At 35.4% G+C, this 15061-nt stretch overlaps 1 protein-coding gene across 1 annotated transcript in view; it reads left to right on the top strand.

Annotated features, from left to right (window-relative positions):
* The window catches only part of Pola1 (DNA polymerase alpha 1, catalytic subunit), a 357662-nt gene that overhangs the window by 131812 nt on the left and 210789 nt on the right, over positions 1-15061 (top strand). The window contains exons 29-31 of the mRNA XM_045140429.1: positions 1073-1278; positions 3332-3464; positions 11703-11834. Of these exons, the coding sequence (XP_044996364.1) occupies positions 1073-1278; positions 3332-3464; positions 11703-11834 (471 nt within the window). The remainder of the gene's footprint in view (positions 1-1072; positions 1279-3331; positions 3465-11702; positions 11835-15061) is intronic.

Here is a 15061-nt window from a genome sequence, read left to right as displayed (position 1 = left end):
AGTCTAAGTGTCATAAGCTTAAGATATGATCATTAGAATATTTTACATCATCACTAATAAGGAAATATATGTCCAGTAATATTCAGGTTTATTTTATACATAGAAAAGGATAAATGTCTCCCTGTTTCCACATACCTCTATAATTTTCATTGGAGTACTTAAAATATATTAGAAAACACAAAGGGGCATTTAGAAGTAATCATTAGTAGACTTAATGACATTTCACAATTGGCAAGTGTTTCTTGAGCACTTGCTTTGTTAAGATTTTGTAAACTAAAAATTAAAATTATTTTACAAATTAACGATCAGTTCCCAAATGACTTATTTTTCTGTCCTGGAAAATGTGGAAGTTGAACTGTACTCTTTCCTTGAACATAGACCTGGCTTATTGTACTCATACCAGTCCTGACCCTGTTAGTAAAGGAGAAGAGACTGTTCATTGATTTGTTTATTTAGCATGTAGCTATTTGTTTATATACAAGAAGGTAATGAATATCCTGGGCATTATTTTATCAAAGTTTTACTTACTTTTTCTGCCCATGTATGTACTTGTTTGGATTATCTAATTGCTAATTACTTCAGTAGTTTGAACACAAGCATTAATGCTGATGGACACTGTGATAGTTTGAAGGTGTGTCCCTCATAGACTTGGGTGTTTTATTAAAGCTTTTGACTTGGATTTCAATAAATCCTTCCTTTAACAAACTGTGTCTCTTTGGAAGTTCATCCCAGCAATGTGAAGCTAATTACAACAGCCACCTAGTTTGATTCATGATGTTGCTTTTGTGAATGATGTTGCAATAAACAATGATGTACAAATATGTGTGTGATAGGTTGACTTAGATTCCGTCAGCTAAATATGCAGGGGCCATACTGAATATCTGTTTTTGTTCCTGTGTTTTTCAATGTCTTTATATTTTCCCAACATAATGTTATGTAAATTGGGTAATGTGTCCTTCTTGTCTTATGGATTTAAGTTCTGTTGAGGTTAACTCTTGGGAATTTATAACATGGTCAACTTCTCCCTATTCGATGTTTGAGAATCTGGCAATAATATTTAAATTTTTCACAGGTAAAAAGCGAAGTAAATAAATTGTACAAACTACTTGAAATAGACATTGATGGTATTTTCAAGTCTCTGCTACTGCTGAAGAAAAAGAAATATGCTGCTCTGGTTGTTGAAGCTACATCAGATGGAAATTATGTTACCAAACAGGAGCTGAAAGGATTAGATATAGTTAGAAGAGATTGGTGTGATCTTGCTAAGGACACTGGAAAGTGAGTTCTGTTGTCATTTCTGTTTTGTTGTTTATTCTCTAAAAATTTAGTTGTTTAAAGAAATTAGGTGCTGGGCTGGAGAGATGGCTTAGTGGTTAAGTGCTCGCCTGTGAAGCCTATGGACCCTGGTTCGAGGCTTTGTTCCCCAGGTCCCACGTTAGCCAGATGCACAAGGGGGCGCACACGTCTGGAGTTCGTTTGTAGTGGCTGGAAGCCCTGGTGCACCCATTCTCTCTCTCTCCCTTTATCTGCCTTTCTCTCTGTGTCTGTCGCTCTCAAATAAATAAATAAATAATGAACAAAAAATATTAAAAAAAAAAGAAATTAGGTGCTATGAAGAATGCTTATGAGTCTGCTAAGCAAAAGGATACAACTTCACTTTTTATTATATGGTCCTCTGAAGGAATAAATGACTCACTAGCTTTGTACCTGAGGCTGAAGATTATGATAAAATGTTTTGGTTCTGGGATCACCTTTAATGTGTACAGGTGTTTTATATGCCATTTTTTAGATTTTCTATTTTGTGAGCTGGATTAGGTCAGAAAATAGATCAATTTTTTAAAAGGTAGATTTAAAACTGATTTTACTTTTGCTATATGCCAGTATTTTTAAACTATTTTCCCATCTTTCTCCTGCTTTCAAGTTAGGAGATTGAGTAATTGTTGCTTCTTCAAAACTACTCTTGATAAGGCAAATTTGATTATCTGAGCATAGGTCTTAGTTTGCCTTTTATGAATGTTGTTGAAAAACCTTCATTGCCCCTAAGTGTGCTCAAAGATGAAATTACTTTGAATAGGCTGTCAGTTAGACTCTTCTCTTTAGCTTTGTATTTTCTAAGAAAATATAAATCATAATAGAAGTAAATTTCTGTGAATTAGAAATGTATTAATAATTAAAGGCTTATAAACGTTTTTGTCAGGATTCTTTTTCTGACAAATTATAATGCATCTATCAAATTCTTGCTCTACATTTCCTGAGAAATGGATAAAACACTGGCTTCTGGGCTGGAAAGATGGCTTAGTGGTTAAGTGCTTGCCTGTGAAGTCTAAGGACCCCGGTTTGAGGCTTGATTCCCCAGGATCCACATTAGCCAGATGCCCAAGGAGGCACACGTGTCTGGAGTTTGTTTTCAGTGGCTGGAGGCCCTGGTGCACCCATTCTCTCTCTCTCTCTCCCCCTCCCTCTTTCTCTCTCTCTCTCTCTGTTGCTCTCAAATAAATAAACAAAAAAATTTAAAAAAAAAAAAACAACAACATTGGCTTCTTCACTCATTTTCCTTTTTTCCTTGGGACTTCATAGAATAAAATGAAGTTTTTGAGGGATAGCATAAAGTTAGAGATCTTTGAGACATACGTAATAAAGCTGAAGAAAGAACAATTGGATATCTTGAATTTTTATAATTTATTTAAAGAGCTTTATATTTCTACTCATTTAGCTAATAGTCATCTTACATGAAGACAATATCTTGATACCATAAGTAATATTCCTGTTGCTTTATTACTAAAGTGAAATATTTTATCTTCTAAAAATTTAACCTTATGATTAGATTATATAAGTTTTATGATTGCATGAAATATGAAACACATTTTCTCCATTGACTTTTGTATAAAGCATTAGCTGCCACATAAATGAATGATCTTTTTGTGTTAGAGCAGACTTGGCATTCCCAGGCTTGTAAACCTTTGGTAGAGTTAGCATTAAAAAAGAGATAGTGGGCTGGAGAGATGGCTTAGAGGCTAAAGGTGCTTGCTTGCAAAGCCTGGTGGCTTGGGTTTCGATTCTCCAATGCTTACATAAAGTTAGACACACAAAGTAGTTTATGTCTCTGCAGTGCATTTGCAGTGGCAGGAGACTTTGGCATGCCTATTCATATTTTTTCATTCTCTCTCCTTGCAGATATATAAAAATATTAAAACAAATAGTGACTTCCTTTTGGACACTAGCTCAGCCAGCATATTTCTTATCTGCATGTTAATCTAATGGTATCTGTCTGCCTTTTCTTTTGTCTGCTAATGACAATATGATATTAAAATCAATTTCTCTTTTTTAACAGCTTTGTCATTGGCCAGATTCTTTCTGATCAAAGCAGGGACACCATAGTGGAAAACATTCAGAAGAGGTTAATAGAAATTGGAGAAAATGTGCTAAATGGCAGTGTCCCAGTGAGCCAATTTGAAATTAACAAGGTAAATGTAGCATTTATTGCTGAGCCCAGCTGCTGTCATGTGTTTGTCTCCTCCTTCCCATAGTTGAACTACCTCATCTTTGCAATTTAAATAAATTCTAGTTGGTGGTGAAAGCTGCTTAAAAAGTGTTTCAGAGATTGAGTATTAGCATAGCTCTTCTAGACATGGGTACTGCCATGTTTCCCAGAGGCCTTCTTTCTCTGGTTCTTACTTCTTGAAAGCTCAGTTTCTGAGATCTATGGAGTGATTTAGTTTATGTATGTGTCAGGTATGAGAGAATACTGCCTTCTACATATTTTTCCTGAGTAATGGTTATTAGGGGCATAGCAACTCATAGATGGTGATCCCTAGAGCTCCAACTGGAGGCTTTTGGTGACAAAGTTATTTATACTTAAGATAGTGGGTACCCTGTCTATATATTAAAAACACTTTTGCTTTTAAAATAAGAAACAAAATTGTATTGCTGTATAGATAGTCATACTTTTAAAAATTGAGAATATATTTTCTTACTTAATTAGAAATATAAAACCTTGCCAGGCATGGTAGCACATGCCTTTAATCCCAGCACTAGGGAGGCAGAGGTAGGAGGATCGCCATAAGTTCGAGGCCACCCTGAGACTCCAGGTCAGCCTGGGCTACAGTGAGACCCTACCTCGAAACCCCCCCCCCACAAAAAAGGAAATACAAAACCTTTATTTCCGAAGTAGTGTATAATATACAAGATGTAGATCAATATTTTTTTTCCTTTAAGATGAATACCCTTACATATTCAGAAGCTAATTTGCAAATATGATTTTACCCATTTTGTGATAGATTTCTTTGTGAAAGCTCATACAAAAAACTCAGCTGAAAAAGAATCTGATGACATTAAATGGAAATTTTAGAATGAAATCATTCATAGTATCTCTATTGCTTGTGATATTTGCATATTTTCACACTTTTGAAAAACATTATATTTTAACCAGAGCATTGTGTATTATTTATAAATCTAGTTTCACTTAATGAAAACATTTTTTCCTGTTTTATTTATGGGGCAGGGGACATGTAGCTCAGGCTGTCTTCCAATTCTCCATACAATCAAAACTGGCCTTGAACTCCTCATCCTTTTCCCCCTACCTCCCAAGTCCTGGAATTGCAGTTATGTAGCACTTTACCCAACATCCACCTTTGTAAGTGATAAAGTTTATATGCAAGACCCTGGGTTTGATCCTCAACACCCAAAATTCAAATCATAAGGTTAGTCAATGTATTAGTCTTCTATTTTGCTCAGGTGTTTTATTTAAATATCTCTTGTTGATAAATTATCTTTTCTTTTCTATTGTAAATAACTATATCGGACAGTGTTCACTTATCATTTTACTTTTGAATGGATTGCTTTTTTTAATCTTAGGCTCCTTGAAAGGAAATGTTATGTCAAAAGAGGTGAACATTTTAATGCATCTTCGAAAATTGCTTTGTAACAGAGGGATGATGCCTTGTGATAATAAAATGTGCAAGCCATTTTTATTACACTTTGTAGTGATGACAATTTTATACCATAGTGGATATGAAAATATTTCTCAGTCGAGTTTCATTTGTTTTTTTTTTTTTGATCTTTGAAAACAATGTTTTCCATGCATATACTTAAAGTTTGTCTTTATTTTTAGTTACACTTTTATTTCCTACACCTTGCCAGACATTTCTTTAATGTCCAAAAAGGAGACATTTATACATTACATGACAACATATGTGCTTTAGAAGTAGCTCTTCACAGTAAGTGGCACAGCGTATGTGCACTGGCATGGAATCCAGTGTGAGTAGTTTGGTATAAGGTTTTATTTCTTTCTCAAAATTTGCATAGGTAAAAGTTACATCCTTAGTCTTTTAGTCAGGTTTATATCTGTTCTGCATATTGCAGCTGTTGTACACAATAGCTTTTTGGATATAGTATCTTTCTTGGATGCAAAGCTCTCTATCATAGGGAGTTACAGGGATGATTCTGAAAGGCTCAAAGTGTGAATATGTTATGGACAAAATAATAACAAAAACATGTCATCTAGGTTACTAATCTCATAGATTAGAAGAACACTTAATTATGGACATACTGGCATGCCCGTATTTTAATCAGTAGTTTATATTGTTTCATTTAAGTTACTGTTGTCAGAATTTCCAAATTCATACAGAAGTAAAGAGAAAAAATGATATCTTGCATCTCTAGTGTCTATCATTCAGCTTCAATAATTATAGGACATTACTATTAATAACTAAAAGGTTATTAATAACCATAATATCACTTTGTGCCTAGCATGATGGGGCTGTGTATATATTTTTGTGGCAGAACTGAAACTGTAGCTTACTAAGTTCTCCATATCACTTCACATAGTTGCTAGTAAATAGTTGTTTAGTGAACATTCAAAGAATTCATTTGCTTATTTACGCACCCACATAGTAAACAGGGAGTTCTACTCATGTATAATGCTAGATGCCAGGACATGAAGTTGAATAAGAAAAATTGGCTTATATTTTAAAGATTCCAATAGTCTCTTAAGATTTTTGTAGAGAAGTATTACTGTAGTGTTGGTACAAGTGCAGTGCATAATGATGAAAGGACTATATCATGGTTATAATTTTATGTCTATTTACAGTAAGTTATACATATGTTACAGGTGATTCTTTATAATAGTCTAGCATTTATCTGAATGCTGTCATTACTTAAAACCTTGATTTTTATATTTTACTGCTTTCAAAAAACAGTATGGGCTGGAAAGATGGCTTTTAAAAATATGAGGGGCTAGGGAGATGACTCAGTGAATAAAGGCAGTTGCTTGCAATGCCTGCCAACTTGGGTTTAGCTCCCCAATGACACATATGAAGCTGAGTGAGCATTTGTTTACAGCTTCAAGAGGCCCTGGAGCATCCATACAATACATATGCACACACATGAAAATAAATGATAATCCAATTTAAAAATAAAAGTAGAATGAAAGAGACTATGTATATGATTGGTTGTAGGGGATATCAGGACAGATTCTTTTTTTTGTTTGTTTGTTTTTACTTTTTTGTAGGTCACATTGCTATTGCTTGAAAATGATGTTAGATTAGGATGAAGACCTATATAAAGTGATAGTTTACCTTTATAGTGATTTTAGCCCTTGCAAAAAGCAACTGGAAAACATCTGATATTTCTGAAATACTGTAGTCTTACCTTAAATATATTTTGTAAGGTAGCACACCATATTTTGCAAATGACTTTTTTTATTTCTACTTTGAGCCCAAAACATCTAAAAAGCATTTTTATGAAGCATCCTAACTCTATTTTGTAAAATCTTTGACTAGTCTCAATCTCATAATTGCAAAGTATGTCCCTTGAAGTTCAAAGTTTCTTAAAACTATACTGGATAATAGTTAATTGATAAAGTTAATATTTTTCTCAAGTAGAACTGTCTAGATAAAGAGGTCTATACACTTAGGATTAACTTAACACTCCAATAGTTTTTGTTTATGTGTTTTTGTTAATAGTTATTTAGTTTGCTAAAACTTGAAATCTTTTAGCAACAAACCGGTTACATAAATGCATCTTCATAAAAATAACTTGTAAAGCAGAGAAAATTTGGCTAGATGAGTGACATGGCTTTTCTAATTTTATATATCTCTTTAATATTTGTTTTGGTAGAAGATATCTGATTTTTGTATCTGTTTCTAGGTTCATTCTTTTGTTAATTAGTTACTTGAAAGAGGCAGATAGAGAGAGTATTGATACCGTAGGCCTTCCTGCCAGTGCAAACCCTAGACATATGACACCACTTACTGCATCTGGCTTTTATGTAGGTACTGGGGAATTGAACCCAGGTCATCAGGCTTTGCCAGCATGTGCTTTTAACTGCTGAGCCCCCATTCTTTATGTCTATACCCGAATTCTGCAGATTTTATTTTCTTAAAGGTTGTTTTTTCCTGCTTACTGTGGCTTTTTCCTTTTTTTAAATTTTATTTTTTGACAACTTTCATAATTATAGACAATAAACCATGGTAATTCCCCCCTTTCCCCTTTTAAACTCCACTCTCTACACGCCCCTCCTCCTCTCAATCAGTCTCTCTTTTATTTTGATGTCATAATCTTTTCCTCCTGTTATGATGGTCTTGTGTAGGTAGTGTCAGGCACTGCAAGGTCATGGATATCAAGGCCATTTTGTGTCTGGAAGAGCACATTGTAAGGAGTCCTACTTTGGCTCTTACATTCTTGCTGCCACCTCTTCCACAATGGACCCTGAACCTTGGTATGTATGATTGAGATATTTCAGTGCTGAGCACTCCTCTGTCACTTCTTCTCAGCACCATGGTGCCTTCAGAGTCATCCCAAGGTCAACTCCATCTTCAAAGAGAAGCTTCTCTAAACAAAAGTGAAAGTAGCATTTATATTATGGATATGAACATTAAGAGAAGTGCTTACTGGGCAGTTTGGTGAGCATAGTACATACAGTTAGCCAGACACCAGCAGGCCTTACACCCCTAAGGCTCATGACTTCCCCCATCATAGGTTTTCAGTATCAGGGATGTATTCCCTCTTATGGAGCGGGCCTCCAGTCTGATTACAGAGCATTTGGTTTCCCCCATAACAGACATGCCACTATTGCACCTGTTGACTCATTTGGCTAGGCTGGCCAAACTTAATGTGTGCATTGTTCACTATTTTTTTTATCTCCACTGGTGATTTCTCTCTCTCCCATGCTACTGTATGCAGTGTAGCCTTTTCCAGCTTTCTGTCAGCTGGTCTACATGGAGGAGGTTTTCAGCTCAGCTCCAGCAGGGTTTCTCAGTGACCTTGCAGCCCAAGTATGTGGAGTCTTCAGCAATAGGGTCTTACCATCTATTTCTGGTGGGAAACCAAGAGTCTCAACAATGGCCTGTAATGTTTTGGGGGTATCAGTGACCTTCCTGGCCAACAACTCACTGGAAGGTTTACCATCCCTGGTGGGAAAAAAAGGTTATTTTTAATGGGGAATCTAAAACCATGCTAATGAATAGTTTATGTTCCTAACAGTAACACCTGCTGTTCTGTTATGCACTTTGAAGGTTTTTGTTTTTTGTTTTTTGAGGTTGGATCTTCCTTTAGCCCAGGATGACTGACACTCTGTAGTGTCAGGGTGGCCTAAAACTCTGGCAGTCCTCTTCCTTTGGCCTCCCAAGTGCTGCAGTTAAAGGTGTACACCACAATGCCTGGTTTATAATGACGTTTTCATGCATGTATATCATATATTTGATCTTATTCACTCGTTTGTGTTATACTTTGAGTGTCTGTTTTACCCTGTATGGCATTATGGATTGGTCATTTGTTCAATGTTGGTTTCCTCCTGAATTATGCATATCTTCCAAAATTGACATATTTCAAGTACATTGCCCAAAAGTCACACTTTAAGATTCTCATGGTCTACTGACTGAGCTAACCAGGCATCTCAAAAATTACATTTTAAAATACTACTTTCCTCGAAATGCCCTTAAGTATTGAGTAGTTGTCAAGCTCACAGAAGTAGAAACATGTTTTCCAAAATTTGTACTTGAAAGCCTTAATTTTGTCATTGATAATATGTATTGTCCCATTTTTTTTTCTTCAAGTTATAGGCATATTTAGTTCTTTTTAAAAAATAGGCCACCTGATGCATACATTAGAATAATGATAGTTTAACCAGTATTCTTTCAAGAAAAAGTTGTCTAGTGTGGAAAGAGTGGATAAGCTTTAAACTCAGATAGTTATATGAGGACTTTTCATGGGGTAGTCTTTATTATTCAGATGTACTTTATGTATGCTTTGCAGTTTATCATACAAAACAGTAGACCTGTTCACACAGACTAAGAGATTTATAAATTATTGATTTGCTGAATATGATGGGTAACAACTTTAATTTTAGCACTTGAGAGGATGAGATCAGAAGATTGCCACAAGTTTGAGACTAGCCTGGGTTATGGAGTGAGAACTGCCCCCTTCCAGAAACTAATTTTATTAGTGCAGTTTGGTGCAACTGTCCATAATTATGGTTCATTAGTACTTTTACTCATCATTCTTTCTGTATAAGTAATACAAATAGAATGTTTGTGAAAATAATTTTGATGTTTAAGACCTCCTGAAAAAGTATGTTAGGAGCCCTCACGGCAGTACACACAGCACTTTGAGACGAGATAAGCTCATCAAGCAGCACCCTAATTGACATCCTTCCTCATGTATACTGAACCCTACCTCTTACAAAGACCAGTGCCCCCTTCTTTCCCTTTGTGCATGTAGAGTTCTACTATATTGCACTGTTTTTTTTCCCCTTGCCACTTGTATTGTGACTTTCTCATCACTATGGCTGAATATGTTACAGACAGAAGTAACCAAAGGGAAGAAAGTTTTATTTTGGCTTATAGGTTCAAGGGGTTCAGTCCATGGTCATTCGGCCCCATGTGATTGGGGATGATATCATAGCACCTGGGACATGTCATAGAGGAGTTTTGTACACCAAATGGTTGATCAGGAAGTATAGAAAGAGAAAAATATATATATAAGGGCTAGGCATGATGACACACACCTTCTAGCACTTGGGAGGCAGAGATAGGAGGATCACTGTGAGTTTGATACCAACCTGAGTCTACATAGTGAATTCTAAGTCAGCCTGGGATAGAATGAGACCCTATCTCAAAAAACCAAAAAAGCCCCCCCAAAAACCACAAAAACTCCAACAACAAACAAACAAACAACAATAAATAAACAATAACAAGATCCACAATAGCAACAACAACAAAAACAGCTAAGGTTAATTTGTTCCCAAGGGTACTCCCCTAGTGACCTTTTCTAGCTAGACCCCACCTCCTAATGTTTCTAGGAGTTCACCAAATAGTGCCACCAGCTTGGAACCAACCACTCAAATCAAAAGCCTCTCTTTTTGTGCATGTGATATGACAAAGCTCTGGTGTCAAACATCTGGCCTCTGCATACATGCACACATATGTATGTATGTTCATATGTGTTTGCAAGTATTTGTGTGTTGGGGTCAAGGATTGATGTTAGGTGTCTTCCTCAGTTATCCACCACCTTACGTACTGTGACAGACCTCTCGCTGAACTCAGAGCTCAGTGATTTGGTTAGTGTCTACCTCTCAAATGCTGGGATTGCCGGTCCACACTGCTATGTCTTGCATTTACATGACTTCTTGGGATCTGAACTCAGGTCCTCATGCTTTGTTGGCGAGTATTTTACCAACTTAGTCATCACCCGAAATTACAATGCCCACTTCCCCCTTTACCTGGAATAATCACCCATGATGATTAGTTTGTGTACCATCATATAATTGTTTTTCTTCCATAACTTCAACTCTCAAATGGAAATGTTCTTTACCTCTCTAAATCCTCTTCCTTGTAATACATGTAGCTTATTGTAGAGCTGTTTTTGAGAGAACCCACTGTCATCTCTGAGGTAAAAAACAAAACAAAACAAAACTGCATTTCATAATACTTGTATTACTTAAGAATCCTGAGGAAAATCCAGATTACCACCATATTTTATTGATCTTGTAAAAAGATGGATTAGTCTGGCTAGTTTTATGTCCTATAATAGTCTTCTAATATCTGGTTCCTTAATGCCAGTGACTTCTTATCTTGTACTATTTTATGGCCCTTGAAATTAGTAGATTGTTGTATAGTCATTGAAATAATTCAGCAAACATTTGGCTTTTGCTGGACACATCTCAGTCTGAGCACTGTGAATAGAACTTCAAGAATGATTGATGTCCCTGCTTTCATAGGGCTTATTTTCCATTACAAACCTCTGTAGATCGCAAGTTGACATTGCAAGTAAATCAGCAATGTATGGTGTTTCAGTATTTATTTAGGCTAGAGAAGCCTTTAAGAAACAAATCATTGAATCCATTATTCTTTACTTCCAACTAATCAGTTAATTCAATTGATCAAACTGCAAAAAAGAGAAACAAGCTGCATAAAAAATACCCTAGATTTAGAGTCTTGATTTCTTTTTTTGAATACTCAAATATGTGGCATGGTCAATAACCATTCTTTTTTTTTTTTGGCTGCCTCTGGTAATAACAGTTTTTAAATGATACAATGGAAGAACCTTGAGTTGACTGTTTAAAGACTCTGTGGTATATGTTCTACACATATCTTCTGTCATTTTTGTTGTATGTATGATTCTAGGAAAAAATGTTTATAATGTATATCTAAGCAGGAATGGTTTTATTTTAAGGTACTGTTTTGTTCTTTCCTTTTCTCTTTTAGGCATTGACAAAAGATCCCCAAGATTACCCTGATAAAAAAAGCCTACCTCATGTACATGTTGCCCTATGGATAAATTCTCAAGGAGGCAGGAAGGTGAAAGCTGGAGATACCGTGTCATATGTTATCTGCCAGGTAAAAATGCTACATTTGTTAAGTTACTCCACTTAAGAATCCTGAGTAAAATTCAGATTGCCACCATATTTATTGATTTTATAAAAAGATGGATTAGTCTAGCTAGTTTTATAGTCTTTATAAAACATTAGTCAAAAATGTTGGCATGTTTTAGAAGTTACTTTTTTTCTTTATTGATTTTTCGAAGTAGGATCTCACTCTAGCCCAGGCCAACCTGGAATTTACTCTGTAGTCTCATGGTGTCCTTGAACTCACAGCAATCCTCCTGCCTCTGCATCCCAAGTGCTGGGATTAAAGGCATGAACTACCACACCCAGCTTGTTTTTATTTTTGGGTTTTTTTTGTGGTAGGGTCTCATTCTAGCCCAGGCTAGCCTCATATTCGTAGCAGTCCTTCTACCAAGGTGTGCACCACTACATCTGGCTTAGACGTTTTTTAAAATATTCAAAACTAGTTTTTAGTTCACTGAAACTATCTTGAGGTAGTTTTATAACTAGCTACTGTTTCAACCCTAATTTAACATTAATAAAAATGTGTCATGGGCAGAGGATATTGCTCAGTAGTAGTGCAAATGCCTAGCATCTCTAATACTACAATAAAAAAAGAAAGATGTGTGAGTTTGGTAGTATGTTCACTAATAATAGTTACCAGTCATTTTTAGCAGTTTCTGTTATGATTCATGATAAACATAAGAGGATAATTTGTTCTTCTAGATTAGGTCAAAATAATTGCTTGAAAAAAGATAAAATATATATATGGAGGGCTGGAGAGATGGCTTTGTGGTTTAAGCACTTCCGTGTAAAGCCAATGAACCCAGTTTCAATTCCCCAGGACCTACGTAAGCCAGATGCACTAGGGAGCCCATGTGTCTGGAGTTTGTTTGCTGTGGCCGATGGTCCTGGTGTGCCCATTCTCTCTGTCTACCTCTTTCATTCTGTCTTTCAAGTAAATAAATAAAAATAAAATGTGTGTGTGTGTTTGTGGAGAAAGTTGAAAGAATGCAAAGATATACCTTATGAAGACAACACAAATGATCTAACGAGGTGCCTTCTTCCTTTTCTTCCTCACGACCACCCCCCTCTGTCCTGCCCGGCAAGGGAGAGGGCCTACCAGTTTCCTATTTTCTAATTGCATTAGGCATCCATAAGAAAACTCTGGGCCTTGTGGTTGTTAGTTTATGATCACTGACCAATTTGGAACAAAGGATCACTTTTGTCCTTTCTCCTGCCAAAGAGTCTAAGACTCTCTAAATTCTTTAAGATTACTATGGAATGTCCTATTTGCTTCAAGGCATAATTAATTCAGATAAAATTGTTTGTATACATTATTAAGAATACAGTCCTAAGGTTTTTTTACATTATTACAGTAAGTGTTTTAGATGAAGCTTAACATTCATTGATACATGATTGATCTTTGTTAAACTACAACCAGTGTTAATATATCTGCTACATACCATAGCTGATACACATAACAAATGGTGTTAGTACATGGGCAAGAATCAGCACTTGACTCTGTCTCCCTCCTAGGGTTACCCTTGATTAAGAACTGTTACTGAAAGCCAATTCCTGCAGGAAAATATTTCCATAAATGTCTGGCTTGCTCAAGTCCTTAATGTGCTTTGCATATTGCCTCTGACAAGTCTCATCTCAAAAAAACAATTTTCATATTATGCAAATAAAGATTTTGGTAAATATGCTAGTTTTTTTCACTAACATCTTCACACACATGAAAAAGCTCTTAGATTATTAATGACAGGAACAGATGGTAGCTTACAATTTTGAAAAAATAATATAGGCTCAGTGAAATGGCATCTAATGATGAAATCCAGCCACATTATGTTTTGGCTAAACTTGGAATAGAAACATTTGGTGGCTTATAAAATAGCATGATCAATTTATTTAAAAGTCAAGTTTGTGTTCTTGATGTCTAAATTTCTCATCTTATAATTTGTTCTGATGGATATATAAATGCTGATGTTAATATAGTACAATAAATCCAAGTTGGTGTGACTTTAGGATTTTTCTATCCACTGGTACTAGGCCTTATTTTTTTAATAGAATTTGTGATTTTTTAAAGTTAAGTTATTTTCCTTAACATATCCCAAGAAAGGCTGTGGGACTTTAATTTGCCTTTGTGCATTATCAGCAGGACATGCCCCCCTTCAGCATGTTTGCTAGAACAAAGCTGCCCATCTTCTTTTTGTTTTAAGCACTCAAATTATGCTTTCTGTTTCATATTACAATGGTAGTTTTAGAATAAGCTTTTGAAAATGTGTGGTGACAAAATTTTAGTATCATTGTGTATAAACCTATGCCAAATTGTCCTTTAAGAATATCCTGTCTGCTAAACAGGTTTGGTTTTAGTAAATATTTACATTTAGAACACAAAACCCTATAGATACATTATTCTGACTATCACCTCAAATACGTTCAGAGGATAATATTTTGGAATGCAATTTTTATTGTAATTTGTGCTCTTGTTAAGCCTATGCATATTGTTTTATCAGCTTCTAAATCAGGTTTCACTTGTGTACTAATTCTAAACCTATGGTTATTTAGTTTTTATTAGTAATATTTCTATAAGTCATGTCTTTGGCATGATTGTTTTTTATTTTATTTTATTTTTTGTTTGTTTGTTTTTTTTGAGGTAGGGTCTCACTCTAGCCCAGACTGACCTGGAATTCAGTATGGAGTCTCAGGTGGCCTCGAACTCACGACAAATCCTCCTACCTCTGCCTCCTGAGTGCTGGTATTAAAGGTGTGTGCCACCTCACCTGGCTTGACATGATTGTTTTAAGGGCCTACTTTTCATTTATTTAAATTTCTTTCCGTTAGTTTCTGACTCACAATGATTATATAGTTTTGAACACTTGGTTGTTCTTTGAAATTCATAAATTACTTCATGGGCATTTTAAGGTAGACCAACCCATCCTAATCTGTTCTTAAAAGGGGTATGCCTCATACACACATATATACCATAGGGGCTTGCTCAGTTGGAGAATCAGGTCTTTGAGTTATATAACTTAGGTCATAGCCTAAGTGTTTTTCCAACATAGGACAGTGAAACCCATTACCTAACCAATTCTGAATTTTGCCATGTTTGAATTTAGAATTTTAGTAAATATGTTTTTTTTAAACTAATATTAAAAATCAGAATCTTTTAAGTTGAAGGTATGTTCAGAAATTTTCAACTGCTTCTTCAGTCCCTGGAATTAACAAAATATGTTG

Source organism: Jaculus jaculus, chromosome X (genome assembly GCF_020740685.1).
Source record: "Jaculus jaculus isolate mJacJac1 chromosome X, mJacJac1.mat.Y.cur, whole genome shotgun sequence".
NCBI lineage: Eukaryota > Metazoa > Chordata > Mammalia > Rodentia > Dipodidae > Jaculus > Jaculus jaculus.
This window is presented reverse-complemented; position numbering and strand designations above follow the sequence as displayed.